A 19,227-nucleotide genomic window follows, 5' to 3' on the forward strand; every position below is an offset into this window, starting at 1 on the left:
AAGGATATTCGACTGGAGTTGCTCTTCTTGATATAGAGAAAGCATTTGACAGTGTTTGGCATGAAGGCTTGATTGTAAAATTGATGAATTTTAATTTTCCTCTGTACTTTATTAAACTGATCCAAAATTATTTATCAGATCGCTCACTGCAGGTAAACTATCAGAAATCTAAATCTGATACATAGATTACCTGTAAGAGTTGGTGTTCCCCAAGGCAGCATACTGGGGCCCATATTGTACATCATTTTTACTTCTGACTTACCTGATTTACCACCAGGGTGTCAAAAATCTTTGTTTGCAGATGACACGGGTCTCTCAGCCAAAGGGCGAAGCCTTCGTGCCATTTGTAGTAGATTGCTAAAAAGTTTGGATATTTTCTCCACTTACTTGCAAAAATGGAAAATTTCCCCGAATGCTTCCAAAACTCAGCTTATAATTTTCCCACATAAGCCGAGAGCTTCTTATTTGAAAACTTTTTGCAGACATATTGTCACAATGATGGGGTTACAATTAGTTGGTCTAGCGAAGCTAAATATTTAGGACTTCTGCTAGATCAAAAATTAACTTTTAAAAATCACATTGAAGGCCTTCAAGCCAAATGTAACAAATATATTAAGTGTCTATATCCACTTATAAACAGAAAATCAAAACTTTGTCTTAAGAACAAACTTTTGATTTACAAACAAATTTTCAGACCTGCCATGTTGTATGCTGTGCCAATATGGACTAGTTGCTGCAATACCAGAAAGAAGGCACTACAGAGGATTCAAAATAAAATTTTGAAAATGATTCCGAAGTTGCCTCCGTGGTATAGTACAAATGAGCTTCATAGAATATCTAATATTGAGACATTGCAACAAATGTCCAACAAAATAATTTCAATTTTAGACAAAAATCGTTGCAATCTTCTATTGCAACGATTAACTCCTTGTACCCTTAGTATAAAATAGGTTAAGTTTAGTTCAAGTTGAAAACATTGTAATTCCTACATGGTTCAATTCAACCAGAGGAAAAATTCTAACTGCCAGAGACAATTTAAATGTATTAATAATAACTAAAAATGTAACATAGCACATAAGGATGATAGTGTTAAGAAAACACGGAACACCTAGTCTAAGAGATGAATGTATGTATAATGCATTAGATAATGAGCAAATAAAATTAGTTAATTAAAAATGAAAAAAAAAATTGTTTGGTATTTTATCTTTTATGCAATACCAACTTCTGTTATCGAGGTCTTTGCTGACCCTTCAGCTCATGTTTGCCATCAGTGTACTGCAGATCCTGAGGTCGATTTAAGGCTCCTTTTCTATTTCTCAGAAAAATGTGAATGGAGCCTTGATTGTATAATCGTACAACTAAGTTTTGTACTCTTTTTTTAATTTTGAACGTATTTTTTGGCTACGTATAGTTTATAATCTTGTCTACTTTCTTCTAGTGTCGAGTTTTTATAGAATATAAATCATGTTTTAGGATTTTTTTTCACACGGTTTTGAGGTGTCTGCACAACACAGTTACAAGTGCTTTCTTCACATTTCTCATCAATATCCATACTACATCCATTGCATATGGTCATTATACTTATTTACCATATAATAGAATGCTGGGTCCTCGTTAAATAAATAAATGTCGGGCCCTCGTTTTCACTCACTGTTTTTCAGTTCAATCAAAGGTAATTGCCTATTTCCGGGGATTAAACCACCCGACTTGGACGTTAATTTACAATGTTATGAAAACTCATATGTGAATATGTACGTTATGTGGAAGATATTGATTTGGAAAATGTATTGGAGGTAACCACTTTCCCTTCGATGGGACTCGAACCCATGACCCTACAGTACGCTGGACTGGTGCTTTAACCAACTAAGCTACGAAGGACCTCCGTCGGCCTTCGCAACCTAGCGGCTACTGAACGAGCTCGAGATTCCCAAATTGGACGCATAGTCAAATCACTCGCAATCCATTTCTCAAGCCAATACTTCCACATGTGTATTGTACACGTCCACATTAGAGGAGCGTGAGTATTTAGAATGTCTGGCGGCTACACAAAAAAACCCAGATTAATCCACCTACAGTGAGATTTTGACCCTTCCTTATTTATAAAGATTTTTTTTCCAGACTCCAGTATTTAAAACGAGATAAAATTACTCAGGTTCCCACGGCGATTTACCGTGAATTGACAAATTAATTGCCTACCCAAAGGCGGATGTTATGGGTTGACAACTCAACGAATGATAACGTACTGTACTTCATGCTGCCTATTTATTAGGCGCTCGTCGGATTGAATAACTATTGCGACATTATTAGTAACTATCGTAACGCTGGTTGCATATATTGTACTCGTAATTTCCAGAGACCTCGATATTAATTAATCCAGAACTAACTAAATCAGTCATTGATCTGAGCGAAACTCAATAGCGTTCAATAATAACATATATTTCGCCTTCATTTCATTTTTTTTCATTTTATTCAGAGCAATATTTCGCCTTATGGATGTCTAATTTGGTAAAACTAAACTTGTTCAATACCTTAAAAATGAGCGAGATTTTTATAGTAGTAAATTTCATAATTTGCACACATACGCACACATACATGCATACAAGTGATCTATTAGTGTCTCAAAACATGCTCACATTTGCTATCTAGCTTCCACTGAAGAAATTTTTGAAATCCTTTTCAATTTTTACGTTTTTGCTTTTCTGAGAAGATTTTTTTGTACATGCTTCTATATGTTTCTCAATTAAAATGATTTGTTTCTTTGAAACAAATCAGAAAAATAGGCATAATTCCATATCATATCATTTGTTATAATTATATTTTCAATGTCAAAGTGAATTTGTTTCAAATACTATACATTTTATTTAATAATTCACGAAATTTCTTGATAGATAATACGTAACAGACCTGCGTAACGCATACAAAGTGAAATTATAGACACTTCCGAAGGAAGGGTCAAAAACAACATTTTGACGATTTTTAGTTTTAAATTTTGAAAATAGTAAGAGACGTCAAAAAACATGGGTTCTTTGGGATAGTTGACCTTAATCATATCATCGGTTGAGCGAGAAAAAACAAGAAGGGTCAATTGGAAATTGGAAATTTTGCTGATTGGAAGCCAAAATTCATGTGATAAGCCGTTTGGCCCAAACTCACAATTGTAACCAACCAGGATGAGTGAAGACTGCATGTTTTCATATATGGAAATTTTGAACTATTGTACTTTTTACAACATGCGAGTTGTCATGTTATGAAATCTGATGTGAGTCCTGGAGGTTTATTTTATTTTATTGTTTTTTGTTTTATTTTATATTTATTTATTTTTTAGTTTATTTTGAGTTGCTTTAACTTCAATTTAGGTAAATGGGTTTGACCGTGCAAGTGTTAAATGTCAATTTGAATTGTCAAATCAAAATGCGCCCGACTGTTCTGTTTCTGAACGCGCACCCCTCGGTGTTTAGTTCACCCAACAACCGATAGGGTGTTGTTGCCTGTCTTGCCTGTGGATTACTAGCAGGGGTGCTCCAGTGAGCAATCTATGTATTAATTATCTAAGCTAGAAGTGATTACTGGTAGACCAATCATCACTCTCTTTGTGCCACTGTACGAATAGGTATCTGAACCGCATCGTCATTTGCATCTCACCCAGGTTACACTGTACATTTAGTGCACAACTCAGTGCACCACTCAGGGTTTTCCTCTACGCGATCTCATCCAGATCCTTGCCCAGTAAATTTCAATGATTTTGCCATGTCCTACATAGTCAGGTACCGGGTCAACTTACTTCAACTCGAAGAGTATCTCTTTTTAGGTCCGTCTGGTCCTCATCACGAGATTAGAAGGTTGTTCTCGCTGATAGGATTTGTCAATTTCGGAGATTAGATTTGACGAATTGAATCATTTTTTCCTTATTAGGCTTTCAATTGTTCTTAAACTGTGCCCAGTTGACCATGCAGTGAATATGATAGATGTAGTGTTTGTGTATCAAAATTAATTTAACTCAATTGTGTTCATTACGGATTATGGCAGTTTGCTTCTCCAGAATAAAAAAAAACTGATTAATCCACCTAGCGGTGTTGGTGCCTTTCTCGTGCAAAAAATACTAAAAATATGAGTGAGTGCTTTTTAGCGTGTTTTGCGCATAGAAAACAGTATTTTGACCATAACTTCTCTCACAGTCCAATCTGGCCAATTTTCAATAGCAAACAATGAGACAGGATTCTCAGTCGAATGGAACTTGTTGCGAGTAATTTGAACAATGCTTCAAAAATGTGTACAAAATTTTGTACACATACACACATACATACACACAAACAGTATGGGGAAGCCGATCCACGAATCAACGGGGGCAGATCCTGCTGGAATCACTGGCCATGTTGGATGTGGACTTGGCTAATGTCGGTACCAAAAATAGCTACAGCTGGAACGGTGCCGAGTCGATTATCGACGTTACGTTCTGGAGCCCTGGCCAAACGAGTAGTTCGAACTGGAGGGTAGATGATGGCTACACTCACAGCGACCACCTGGCGGTTCGCTACAGTATCGACTATACGACCAGCATTCAGCGGACGGAAGAAGGGGCGAGGCCTAGTCCTCGTATGTGGAAGACATCATACTTCGACGACGAGGTGTTTAAGGAAGCGCTCCGCCGCGAGCACAATACTCTCGGTCTGAGTGGCGAGCAGCTGGTAACAGTACTCTCGCGTGCATGCGATGCCACCATGCCTAGGAAAGTCCACCCTAGGAATGGGAGACCACCGGCTTACTGGTGGACTCAAGCAATTGCGAACCTGCGCCGCGCCTGCCTACGGGCAAGGAGGCGGATGCAGCGAGCACGCACAAAAGAGGAGCGTGTTGAACGACGGGTGGCGTTCGTGGCTGCTAGAGCCGCTCTGAAGACTGAGATTAGATCAAGCAAAAAAGCCTGCTTCGAGGGCCTGTGTCAAAGCGCCAACGCGAATCCATGGGGTGACGCCTATAGGGTCGTAATGGCCTAGACACGTGGGGCGATGGCCCCTACAGAGCGGTCTCCAGAGATGCTGGAGAGGATCATCGCGGGGATCTTCCCACGTCACGACCCAAGCCCCTGGCCTCCCTTCGTGGAGCTGCCAGGAGCCAGGGTGGCCGACGAGGGAAGAGTAACTGTGGCGGAACTTGCGGGGATTGCACAGTCCCTTAGTGTAGGTAAGGCGCCAGGACCGGATGGTATTCCGAACCTGGCCATCAAAGCGGCCATTGCCGAGGCTCCCGAGATGTTCAGATCTGTCATGCAGAGATGCCTGGACGAGGGAGTCTTCCCTGAAGCATGGAAAAGGCAGAGCTTGGTCCTATTGCCAAAGGCGGAAAACCACTGGGGATCCGTCGGCATATAGACCAATATGCCTGCTAGATACGGCGGGAAGGTGCTCGAGAAGATCATCCTCAACAGGTTGTTGATACGCACGGAGGATGCGGATGGTCTATCGAGCAACTAGTTTGGCTTCCGAAAGGGTAAGTCGACCGTAGACGCTATCTTGTCGGTTACCAAATCCGCGGAGATAGCTATCCAGCGTAAGAGGATTGGAACTATTGTGCAGTAGTGACTCTCGACGTGAGGAATGCTTTCAATAGTGCCAGTTGGGCAGCTATTGCAGATGCGCTCCTGCGTCTTGGAATTCCCGAGTACCTGTACAAGATTCTCGGAAGCTACTTCCAGAATCGAGTACTGGTATACGACACGGAGGCGGGTCGGAAGTGCGTTGACATAACCTCAGGGGTTCCGCAAGATTCCATACTGGGTCCGGTGTTATGGAACGTCATGTACGACGGTGTCTTGAGGTTGAAGTTCCCGGTGGGCGTGCCAATCGTCGGCTTCGCTGACGATATTACGCTGGAGGTCTACGGCGAATCGATCGAAGAGGTGGAGTTGACTGCAGCCCACTCGATCGCAATTGTGTTGCGATGTTGATGAGTTCCAGAAAGTTAGAACTGGCTCACCACAAGACTGAGGTGGTTGTTGTTAACAACCGAAAGTCGGAGCAGCAAGCGGTGATAAGGGCAGGCAACTGCACGATCACCTCTGAACGCTCAATCAAACTCTTGGGGGTAATAATCGACGATAAGCTCACCTTTGGTAGCCACGTCAATTACGCCTGCAAGCGTGCCTCCACAGCTATAGTGGCATTGTCCCGGATGATGTCCAATAGCTCTGCGGTTTATGCCAGCAAGCGCAAGCTTCTGGCTAGCGTTGCTCTGTCCATACTGAGGTATGGGGGGCCAGCTTGGGGCACGGCCCTGCGTATTAACTGCTACAGAACGAAGTTAGAAAGTACGTATAGGCTCATGTGCCTAAGAGTTGCGAGCGCGTACCGTACCGTGTCGCACGATGCACTCTGCGTCATCACCGGTATGATGCCTATTGACATCGTTATCGGTGAAGACATAGAGTGCTTTGAAATGCGCGGCACGAGAGGCATCCGTAGGACTGTCAGGTTGGCCTCAATGGTCAAATGGCAGCGTGCGTGGGACAGTTCCACTAAGGGTAGATGGACACATAGGTTGATACCGGAGATAGGTACGTGGGTCAAGAGGCGCCATGGGGAAATCACTTTCCACCTGACCCAGGTCCTTACAGGCCATGGTTGCTTCAGACAGTACCTACACCGGTTCGGACACTCGGCCTCGCCCGAGTGTCCGGTGTGCGTTGGTTTAGAGGAAACGGCGGAACACGTGTTGTTCGTGTGCCCGCGTTTTCGCACAATGCGTGACCACATGCTTGCCACATGTGGTCTGGACACTACCCCGAACAACCTAGTTCGGAGGATGTGTAAAGATGAAGTTGGCTGGAACGCCGTTTTATCGGCTATCGTCCAAATCGTCTCGGAGCTACACAGAAGGTGGCGCGTGGACTCGAGGGATGGCTAGTTCAGGCGCAAATAAGAGGTGGTCCAAGGGTTCGGAGTCGGCTTCATGGGTCATACCGGTGCCCTGTGGTCGAACTCGATCCTTTTATCGAACAAGTGGTCGCGTGAAAAACAACATGGTATCGTCGCTTTCGCGGCGTCGGTCAACCGGGCGGGTTCCGAGCCCGAGGACGGAAAGGGGTCAAGGCTGGGGCAGGCGTAGGCACCGCGTCGGCAAGTCCGAATAGGCCCTATCGCAGAAAGGTCAATTTGGGGTGCACGCGGCATCATCATTCTTGATACCAGTCGTGCAGAGGGAAGCAGGCGCGAAGTCGACCCTGCCCGCCTTCCGAGGACATAGGGTGTGGTAAGGCCACCTGGAAAGCCGGCAATGCGCTGGCTCGATGCCATGGTGTTCTTCTAAAAAAGCGAGTCTAACCTCGAGGGTGCGTTATGCACTGGCCCCCCTTTGAAGCATTACTTTCTGGTTGTACCGAAGGCACTGCAATGGAAACGGTTTAGCGGGTCGGGGATGCAGTCCTGCCTCCCTCATTGGAGGTGGCCCCTAACCCAGCACTTCCTGGTCAACCCAGGATGTCTGTTGAGCAGATTCCCCCTCCATTGTTTAGGAAAAAAAAAACATAAACAGACATCACCTCAATTCGTCGAGCTGAGTCGATTGGTATATAACACTATGGGTCTCCGAGCCTTCTATCAAAAGTTTGGTTTTATTATATAGACATTACGTATACTTAGTATAATACGAGAAAGGCAAAAAGATAATAATTGACTCACTCAGTAGTTCTGTGGATTCTACAGCTCAGCAAGCTTTTAGAAATGTATTTTCTAGCAATATTGCCGACACCCAGTATTCATAGGCAATTTTGAACAAAAAAGAAAGGCCCAACAACACGCTGGATTTGAAGCAAATTAATCATTCGGCATTGCCCATCTTGAAAACAAGAGCCAGCAGAAAACGTCACTTAGACATTCGAAATCATCTTATAGTTAAATATAAATATTTCAGGAGCATCGAAATGATAACGAGCGGCCATTGTAATAATTTTTCGACACGTTCAAAAGCGTGTAACTCAGGATATTGTGGTCATTTTGATTGGATTAAATGCAGCTTGTTTCATGCAAACCTATTATAATAATACGCAATGCTTGTTGGTTTTTAAATTCAAACAATTGTAGACCTATTTTGTTGTACGGATAATTTGCAGACAACCTGTATTTGACCAACCATTGACCACACCTGAATTTACGGCAACATGATGGACATCATTCAAAGTGCAGCATGTACTATTTGCAGTCTGCAGTCTGCAGTCTGGTACTATTTCCATATACACCCGATTCTGTTTTTACACGGCTTTTTTTAACACGGCCGTGTAAAAAAAATCTCATACAAAATTTTTTCAAAGTTGCTCCATTTTGCATGATTCGTCGAGAAATCATAAAACTTTTTTTACACGGATTTTCAGATTTTGAACTGAAAACTTGTTTTACACGGAACGCATCCCCCATGTAAAAAAAAGAATCGGGTGTACCTTGAATCAGCTTAGTACACCCAAAAAAATCTGCACGTTGTTTCCACCTAAAAACTACGTTGGTTTTTTCCACCTGAGGTAAACTCTACCTGAGTTTTGGATAAAATTCATCGGACACGTAAGTTTCACCTGCACCTGAAAATTCAGGTGGAAAGAAGGTTTAAATTATTTGGAGTGTAGGAATACCAACAACCTTAGGACCCCAGATGCGTAGCATAATGACTCCGTATGGAGTCACACGCCTACACGAGCTACTTTTAATTATCATAAGGAAGCAACACTGAGACTGATTTGTTTGCGCTTAATAGTATGTTCAGCACCTAAAAGAAGATCCATCAAGTACGTCACGCATAATTTGGCTATTTTCACCCCCCTCGCCCCTTCGTCACACTGTTTGTATTAAACTTCTAAAATTTTTGTATGAGTCGTCACGCTGTTCGGACCCCCCCCCTATGAGCGTGACGTACTTTGTGGATGGCCCCTAAGCCATAATAATCGTTCCAGCTGAGAAAGGTGTTAAAACACACTGAATTGACTAAAATAAGATAAGTGATTAAACAGATTATTTTGGCTCTTCAGTTTGTCACTGGAATCCGGAATTTTTCCCAGGGTATGGAAAAGCTCTTACCTTGTACCCATCTTGAAATCGGGCAAAAAATCGGACATTCGTAATTACCGTGGAATAGCCATTATCTCTTGCATTCCCAAACTTTTTGAATCTATTATTAATGAAACATTATTTTCACAAATTAAAAACAGAATTACAAATAAAGAGCACGGTTTTTTTAAAGGTCGCTCAACCGCTACAAATTTAATAGAATTCATTGATTATACTCTTCATGCGATGGATAATGGTAACTACGTGGAAGCTCTGTACACTTACTTTAGCAAGGCGTTTGATCGCATTGACATTCCATTGTTACTCTTCAAATTGCAAAAAATTGGAATTGAGCCAGGACTCCTTAGATGGCTTGAATCTTACCTCACAGACCGGCAACAAATATTTAAATTTAATAGAAAGAAATCCAATCCCATTCAAGTCACTTCAGGAGTTCCACAAGGCTCCCATCTTGGCCCTCTTTTATTTATAATTTTATATTGTATGTAAATGACATTTCCCTCATTCTCAAAAATATAAAGCTTTTAATGTATGCCGATGACATAAAGTTATTTAGGGAAGATCCATAAAGTACGTCACGCAAAAATCTGTGATTTTCAACCCCCCCTCCCCCCTTTGTCACACTTTTTGTATTAAAACTCTAAAATTTCTGTAAGAGTCGTCACGCTGCTCGGAACCCCCCCTCCCCCCTAGGAGCGTGACGTAATTTGTGGATGGCCCCTTATGGAAATAAAAAATGAAGGCGACATTATCGTATTCCAGAATGAAATACAGATGTTTTATACATGGTGCAGAAAAAGCCTATTGCAACTAAATGTAAAGAAATGCAACATAATATCATTCAGCAGAAAAAGAACAACACCATATACACAAATTGTACTTGGAAACAAAACTGTAGAAAGAAGTGAAAGGGTTAGGGATTTAGGAGTGATTTTAGATTCAAACCTAACTAACAAAAAAACTCACTGTAACACAATCATTCACAAAGCTAATAATATGCTAGGCTTTAAGAAGCGCTTTTGTTTCAACTTTTAGGATCCCTACACATTCAAAACACTATATATTTCCTATATTTCATATGTACGATCCATACTGGAATATTGTAGCATAGTATGATCACCTTACATAACCACACATGAAGAAAGAATAGAACCAGTACAAAAACAATTTCTACTATACGCTCTTCGTAAATTAGGTTGGACAGGGTTGGACGTCATTTCCTCTTCCATCTTATGAATCACGTTGCATGCTTATAAACATACAAACATTGAAACAGCATCGAGAGTTTGCAACGATTTCATTTGTTAACGATATAGTATCTCAACGTGTTGACTCAACTGAAATTTTGTCGAAATTATTGCGCTTTTTGCACTTTGTAAGAGTTTTGCGAGATTTTTTTTCGCACAGTCATCTTTTTCTCACACTCAATACACTCAAAAAAGTTTGATTTTCCGTGTATATTATTTGTGTGTGAGTTAGGGTGGCTCAAATTAGTATGGGAAAAACTTTGTTCAATTTTTTTGATGGGCCGCCCTCTTATTCGGTTCTATTTGATGCCCTGATGCTATGGACAAAATTTCAGCCAAATCGGTCAACGTTTGGGCGGTGCTAAACTTGTTGGAAGTTTATATGGAAAAATGTATGCAGAAACATCCAAAAACAGTAAATTGCAGCTGGACTACACAACTTACGATGATGAACTATGATACTCATTCAGATCTTGGAGAATTTAATACAGAATGTTATGCAGAAAACCGCGAGAAGATTCGAGTTTGCCCGGCTAAGTTATTAGCATTTCTCTGCAGTGGGGATTGAGCAAATTTCGTTTCTTTTACCTTTGAAAAGAAATAAATTCACCCCTACAACACTCCAGTAAAATGCTAATATCTTTGCGTAATAAACTCTAATCTTCTCGCGGTTTTCAGCATAACATTCTGTATTTTATTTTACAAGAACTGAATGAGTATCATGGTTCTTGATCGTAAATTGTGCCGTCCAACTGCAAATCACAGTTTTTGGATGTTTCTGCATACATTTTTCCATATAAACTTCCAACGAGTTTAGCACTGCCCAAACGTTGACCGATTTGGCTGAAATTTTGTCCAGAGCATCAGGGCACCAAATAGAACCGAATAAGAGGGCGGCGCATCAAAAAATTTGAAAAAGTGTTTTTTGAGCCACCCTAGTGTGAGTGCTCAATCTGAAAACAAACAGACGTCAAATCATGGCGGGAATCGATTTAGTGTACACGCTCACATGTGACTAACGAGTAATGGGTTATAATTGGGTAAATTTCAGTAACAAAAATAGATCAACCCGAAATGAGAGTGAGTGTGAGAAAAAGAAGCGGGCAAATCACAATCTACACATAACTCTTCAAATTGGTGAAATCGGCAATAAATTTTTACATTCCTTTTCGGCTACTTCGACATAGGGCATTATTTTTCACTAAATTTGGACCTCTTAACCGAATGATGGCTGTTTATAATCAACACTGCGAAGCTATTGACTTAACAATGTCTCGACATAATATTAAACAATATTTTCAAAAAAAAAAAAACAAACATAAGAAATTCAACAATTTAAATACATAATTACAAACAACTCTAGCAAAAAAAAAAAAAATTTAAAATGCTTTTTATTGTATTTCAAATTCTGCTATAGCATTACGAAAGAAAAAAAAACAGATTAATCCACCTAGCGGTGATGATGCCTTTCTCGTGCGGTAAAAAATAGTATTTTGGGCGAGATTTTGAGCATTACTCCGATCGGGCCTATTTTCAATAGGAAATAATGAGACAAGATTCTGCGTCCAATGCAACCTGCGAGGAAATCGGTTTAGGGTAAGTGCATTAAAAGTGAGCTAGACTTTTTTACGCTCTTTTCAATGAGAAAAAGTATTTTGGCCTTAACTTTCAAGCCCATTGTCCGATCCGGCCAATTTTCAATAGGACACAATGGGGCAGAATACTGCGTCAAATGCAACCTGTTGCGAAGAAATCGGTCAACGATAAATACAAAAAAGTGAGCGAGACTTTTTTACACGCTTTTTTATGAGAAAAAGTATTTTGGTCATAACTCCCAAGCCCATAGTCCGATCTAGCCAATTTTCAATAGGAAATAATGGGGCAGAATACTGCGTCAAATGCAACCTGTTGCGAAGAAATCGGTCAAGGGTAAGTACAAAAAAAGTGAGCGAGACTTTTTTACGCGCTTTTTTATGAGAAAAAGTATTTTGGCCATAACTACCAAGCCCATAGTCCGATCCGGTCAATTTTCAATAGGAAACAATGAGGCAGAATACTGCGTCAAATGCATCCTGTTGCGAAGAAATCGGTCAAGGGTAAGTACAAAAAAAGGGAGCGAGACTTTTTGCTCTTTTGGTGCGCACATACACACACACATACACACACACACACACACACACACACACACACACACACACACACACACACACACACACACACACACACACACACACACACACACACACACACACACACACACACACACAGCCATCACCTCAATTCGTCGAGCTGAGTCGATTGGTATATAACACTATGGGTCTCCGAGCCTTCTAAAAAAAGTTTGTTTTTGGAGTGAACATATAGCCTTTACGTATACTTAGTATACGAGAAAGGCAAAATATATATATATATATACATATATATATATATATATGTATTTGTACTAGTCTACGTCGGTTGACGAAATAAGTAAATAAAAGAAACGATTTTAGTTTTGATTTAAAAATATTCAACGAGCGTCGTCTTTAAACAGAGTATTAGAGGGAGGGAGTTATTTAACAAAATCCCTTTCGAAATGACACTATCCCTAGCCATACTAGATCTTGATGGATGCACATTAGAGTGGGGCGTCATGGTCATTTTTTCAAATCAATGGTTTTTCGAAGCCATTCTGGGTCCTGAACAACTGTGCAGAATTTAGGACCGATTGGTTGCTTCCTCGCTTTCCGCATCGCGTTTGAAGTTTGTATGGAAATTAGTATGGGAGAACGAATATTTTTGCATTTCTACTACTAGAGTTCATCGAAAACCGAGTGGCACATTGCGTTAAAGTATAACCCAAAGGATGCCGAAAAACTATGCTGAAGAAGGCACGTTGCTGGAACGTTCACGAAAAAAGTTATAACGCTTCGAACATTGAGTGTTCAAACCATATGCAAAAAATCGTTTATTCTGCCAGCACTGCCGTACTACGTAGACCAATAATTTAACTGAATGTCATTTCAAAATAATTGATCTTATAGGGCTTTAGAGCTAATGGGAGCTATTCGGAATTTTTTCACAAAGAAAAAAAACCGACAGGAAGGTATAGTGCTGGCAGAAACATTGAGTTCTTGCATATGGTTTAAACAATCAATTTTCCAAACGTAATAACATTTTTTGTAGACCTTCCAGCTGCGTACTTTCTTCGGCAAAGTCTTTCGGCATCTTCCAGACTATATGTTAACGTATTGAGTCACGTGATTGATGATAAATTGAAGCCACTAAGAGCAAAAATGTAAAAAAGTACGTTTTCCCATACTAATCTCCATGTAAATTTAAAACGCGATGCGGCATGCGAGGTTACAACCAATTGAGCCCATATTTTGCACAGTTGATTGGGGCGTAAAACGATTCAGAAAAACCTTGATCTCACTTGATCGGACGAAGTTTGCGTTTTTCCATACAACTGCGCCCCACTCTAATGCACATGTAAGCGCGTACGTTGTCGGGTAATATGGTTGTGCACCTGAGATACTGGGTCGTATGAATAAAAAGTAGAAAGTTCAACTTTACTACATTTTCAGTAGTAAACGTCACTTGTGGAACATGTTCGTATGAATAAAAGAGACTTTTCTACACTACATATTTCGAACATACTACAAACAACTGATTCGGTATGAATAAAACAAGAGTTTACTACTGATTTCTTGTAGTCTGCTCAAGACGTTGCGACTCTTTTTTTTTTAAACCTCCTTTTCTTTTCGTTTTTTTGTACAATTTTAGTGCACTTTCAGTGAGAAATATTCTCTTTTAAGGAAGTACAATAGTTCATTTACAATTCACATAATAATTACTAAGAACATATTTATTTATTTATTTATGTTATTGTTACCTCCATCTGACTTATAGTCTTAATGAAGTTTACTAACAGCAGTTTACTAACAACAACATATAAACTATACTACTAACAAATTTAGAAAATCAGAATTGTTCACTATACATATAAACATAATCAATGAAACATTAACATTAACAACTGATGTTGAGATGGCGATATTTTGGCAATAGGCAAAAAGACTAATGAAACTGAGCTATTACAGATGAAGCTGAATAGATCACATGAGCCATGACAGGAGAGGCTAAAACCATGTTGTGCTGGGAGGGAAACTGGCGTTTATTGCTGACCGAGCGACTACAGATGTAGCTGGAGAGACCACAGAAGCCATGATAGGATAGGCTGCCAAAACGTGTTGTGCTGGAACCATTCATTATTTTGAAAACGGAGCGGTATCTCTGGCTTCGGCCAGACGTATACCAATTTCTTTTACCTGGGAGGGAAACTGGCGTTTCTTGCTGACCGGGCGACTACAGATGTAGCTGGAGAGTCCACAGGAGCCATGATGGGATAGGCTGTCAAAGGCGTATGGTGCTGGAACCATTCAATATTTTGAAAACAGGAGCAGTATCTTTGGCTTCGGCCAGACGTATTCCAATTTCTATTACCTGGGAGGGAAACTGGCGTTTTTGGCAGACCGAGCGACTACAGATGGAGCTGGAAAGACCACAGGAGTCATGACGGGAAAAGCTGCCAAAGGCGTGTTGTGCTGGGAGGGAAACTGGCGTTTCTTGTTGACCGAGAACTACAGATGTAGCTGGAAAGACCACAGGAGCCATGATGGGATAGGCTGCCAAATGCGTATTGTGCTGGAACCATTCAATATTTTGAAAACGGGAGCAGTATCTCTGGCTTCGGCCACACGTATACCAATTTCTTTTACCTGGGAGGGAAACTGGCGTTTCTTGCTGACCTAGCAACTGGAGCTGGAGAGACCACAGTAGACATGACAGAAGAGGCTACCAAAAGTATGTTGAGCTAAGATGGAAACTGGCGTTTCTTGTTGACCGTGCATCTGGGACAGAAACAGGTGTCTACCGCTGGCACGAGCTGGGAGAGCCGAAGTTTGTTTTACAGCGAGTTGAGCTCGAATTTGATGTAGGTCGAGGTAAGGGTAAGGTCGAGGTAGGTCTCATGTTTCAAATGGAGATTATTCATCAGAATGGAAGCGAATCGGCCTTGTTCTTGAAAATAGAAGTCCAATTTAGGGAAAAGAAACAAAACAGACATGTCTTTTGTTGATTAGCCGCAAAAAATGATGAAATCATCATCGTCATCATGGGGTCTATTTTGTTTTGACGTTTATCCGTGTAGTAAATGGTAGTAAACTGTATACTATAGTAAAGGCTAAGTTCGAATGTAGCATATGCCATAAGTTCGAAAATGTTTTTATTCATACCAAACATGTAGTTTTCTCAGTGGACTTTATTTTTGAGTAGATACTACAAGCGTTGAGTTTTGCTACTTTTTATTCATACGACCCACTGTAATTTGTGTGAAATTGCATTTTAATCTTCCATTGATAACTTTATAGAAAAACACACATCTCAAATTTATCCGAGCTGTGAGAGTTGTATCAATATTTCTGATTTGTTGGGAATAGCCTCTAGGAAGCTTCTTTATAGCTTTTATGATTGAATTTTTAATTCGTGCAAGTGAAAATCTAGCAGTATAGTTTTAGAACACCCCATATTGAGATCATGTATAGAAAATGGGGATGAATATAAGCATAATATATATTTCAGGCTACGTCTAGTGATATTTTCCAAATTCTTCGCTGAGCAAAAGCAATAGAGTTTATTTTACTTGTAACATTGTGCGTTTTCCACGTTAAACCTTGATCCGTAAACCAAAGTAAACAACACAGTTGAGAGATATTAGTGTCATTCAATAATAAATACGATAATCTATATCACTACCTATATTAGTGAATTAAATTGGGGATAGAATTTGCATACGTACAGCACTTGAATAGTCGATATATTCGTAGTCACAAAAAAACGTAGAAATATTAGAATTTAAACTTACCCGATTTTCACCAACGGCAAATAGTTGTAAGTACGTATGTACCATAATTGTCCACAACAATGAGTATAGTCTTAAACCATGTATACATGTAAGCGAATCCTGTAGAAAAAGAAATATGATCTATATATTAGGACCTATTCAAATATTATGTATCTCAATAAGAGGTGGAGGTTTGTAAATTTTTTCTAACGGATATGTTTGCACAGATGCTAGGTCATTAGGCCGAAGCAGGTGGGTGTCATCCATATCTCGCACAAGGAAGGAAGAAGGAAGATGGAAGAAGAAAGAAAGAATAAGAAAGAAGGAAGACGGGAGAAAGAAAGAAGAAAGAAGAAGGAAGAAAGAAGAAGAAGAGAGGTGAAAAAGGGTGGAAAGAGAGAAGAAGAAAAAAGAAAGAAGGAAAAAGGAAGAAGGAGAAAGGAAGAAGGAAAAAGGAAGAAAGAAGAATGAAGAAGGAAGAAGAAAGTAGGAAGATGAATGAAGAAAGAAGGAAGGAAGAAAAAGGAAGAAAGAAAAAGGAAGAAGGAAGAAGGAAGATGGAAGAAGGAAGAAGGAAGAAGGAAGAAAGAAGAAGGAAGAAGGAAGAAGGAAGAAGGAAAAATGAAGAAGGAAGAGTGAAGAAGGAGGAAGGAGGAAGGAAGAAGGAAGAGGGAAGAAGGAAGAAGGAAAGAAGGAAGAAGGAAGAAGGAAGAAGGAAGAAGGAAGAAGGAAGAAGGAAGAAGGAAGAAGGAAGAAGAATGAAGGAAGAAGGAAGAAGGAAGAAGGGATAAGGGAAAAGGAAGAACAAAGAACGAAGAAGGAAAAAGGAACAAGGAAGAAGGAAAGAGGGAAGAAGAAAGACGGAAGAAGGAAGAAGAAAGAAGAAAGATAGAAGAAGGAAGAAGGAAGAAGAAAGAAGGAAGATGAAAGAAGGAAGAAGAAAGAAGGAAAAAAGGAAGAAGGAAGAAAGAAGAAAGAAGGAAGAAGGAAAAAGGTGGAAGGACGAAGATAGAAAGAAGAAAGAAGAAGGAAGAAGGAATAAACAATAAGGAAGAACGAAGAAGTTAACATGGAGAAAAAAGCGAAGAAGGAAGAAGGATGAAGTAAGAGGTTAAAAAGGAGAAAAAAGCGAAGAAGGAAAAATGAAGACGAAAGAAAGAATAATTGAGAAGGAAGAAGAGAAAATGAAGAAGGAAGAAGGAAAAAGGAAGAAGGAAGAAAGAAAAGGAAAGAAGAATAAAAAAGACGGAGTGAAGAATGAATTAAGAAGGAAGAATGAAGAAAGGAGAAAGAAGAAGGAAACAAGAAGAAGAAAGTAGAAAGAAGAAGCGTGGGGAAAAAAAGAAAAAAGAAGGAAGCAGGAGGAAGAAAGAAGGAAGAGGAAGAAGGAAGAACCAAGAAAAAAGAAGAATGAAGGAAGAAAGAAGGAAAGGGAATGCAGAAAGAAGAAGAAATAAGTAGCATAGAAGAAGGAAATAGGAAGTAAGAAGAAGGAAGAGCGAAAAAAAAGAAAGAAGGAAAAAGAAGACAGCACTTCTCGTTTTTCCATTTTTGCTTCTTTTTGCTAATTCAGCCTAATGACCATTCGGCCTAATGACCGTTCGACCTAATGACCGTTCGGCCAAATGGCCTGACACCGTTTGAACATTATCGAAATAATATTGGGCAATTAATTTCCAATTCCAACAACCATAAATGTGAATAGCAATTTGAACATCACATATGATGGCCTATAGGCTGATAGTGATGTCAAATCCCGTTTCCAGCATCCTATTTGCATTTTGATATAATATATTATATGAATTGAGCCGTGGTTCCGGCCGTGGTCCAACCAGCTAAGGCCCATCTAGAAAGTGAGCTATGTATAAAAATCCAGCGGCTTTCACTTAAACTGTTTTTCTAAAAATATTTTCTTCGTTTTGATTCCGATGAGAGTAATTGATTATTGTAGTTTGTTACAAGAAGGTGGCTTCTTGAAGACATCGCTTTTCTCGTTGGGTAATATTTGAACATTTTTAGCTATCATCTCTTGTATTCCAAATGTTTTTGAGGCCGTTGTAAACGAAAAATTATTTCAACAAGTAATACACCGAATTACAGACGTGCAGCATGGCTTCTTTAAAGGGCGTTCAAGTTCAACCAATTTACTTGAACTTGTTGATTATATGCTTAATGGAATGGATAAAGGAAACCACGTTGAAGCTCTTTATACGGACTTTAGTAAAGCATTTGATCGCATAGATATACCCATGCTTCTATTCAAATTAAAAAAAAAACTGGAGTTGAGCCTGGACTCCTTCAATGGTTGGAATCCTACTTAACTGACAACACATTTTTCACATTTTGTTGTTAACAACAATGGGATTTAAACCGGTAACTTCCGGTGTTCCCCAGGGCTCCAATTTGGGACCTCTATTATTCATAATATATCTAAAAGACATTTCCTTCATTCTCAAAACTTAAAATACTAATCTATACAGATGACATGAAGCTCTTTTTGGAAATAGGGAACAAAGATGACCTTAACATATTCCAGAACGAAATAAGCACATTTTACGAATGGTGCAATAAAAGCCTACTGCAACGAAATGTGAAAAAATGTAACCTAATACCATTTAGCAGAAAAAGAACATCCTCAAATGTATGAATTGCATTAGGAAACCATGTTGTAGAAAAATGTGATAGAGTTAGGTATTTAAGAATTATCTTAGACTCCAAACTAACGTTCGTTCATCGACCACTACAACACGATTATTCATAAAGCAAATAATATAATAGGTTTTATAAAATGTTTCTCCTATAACTTTCATGACCCATTCACAATTAAAACATTTTATATTGCTTATGTATTTGGAATGTACTGGAATATTGCAGCATTGTATGGTCCCCATTTTCAATAACACATGAAGAAAGATTAGAATCAGTACAAAAACAATTCCTATTATTAGCACTTCGTAAATTAGGTTGGACAACATTCCCACTTCCATCATATGAGGCACGCTGCCAGCTTACAAACATTCAAACTATGAAAAATGTCGGGAAATTGCAA

At 39.7% G+C, this 19,227-nt stretch overlaps 1 protein-coding gene across 8 annotated transcripts in view; it reads right to left on the reverse strand.

Moving 5' to 3' along the window:
- Positions 1 to 19,227, reverse strand: part of LOC134224821 (uncharacterized) — a 225,942-nt gene that overhangs the window by 64,963 nt on the left and 141,752 nt on the right. For all 8 annotated transcript variants that reach the window (XR_009983073.1, XM_062704425.1, XM_062704418.1 and 5 more), the window contains one exon: positions 16,200 to 16,298. Coding sequence is in view for 7 of the 8 variants with exons in the window: in XM_062704425.1 (XP_062560409.1) it covers positions 16,200 to 16,298 (99 nt within the window). In the remaining variant the exon portion in view is untranslated. The remainder of the gene's footprint in view (positions 1 to 16,199; positions 16,299 to 19,227) is intronic.

The sequence above is a fragment of the Armigeres subalbatus genome, chromosome 3 (genome assembly GCF_024139115.2).
Source record: "Armigeres subalbatus isolate Guangzhou_Male chromosome 3, GZ_Asu_2, whole genome shotgun sequence".
In the NCBI taxonomy this organism is placed as follows: Eukaryota; Metazoa; Arthropoda; class Insecta; order Diptera; family Culicidae; genus Armigeres; species Armigeres subalbatus.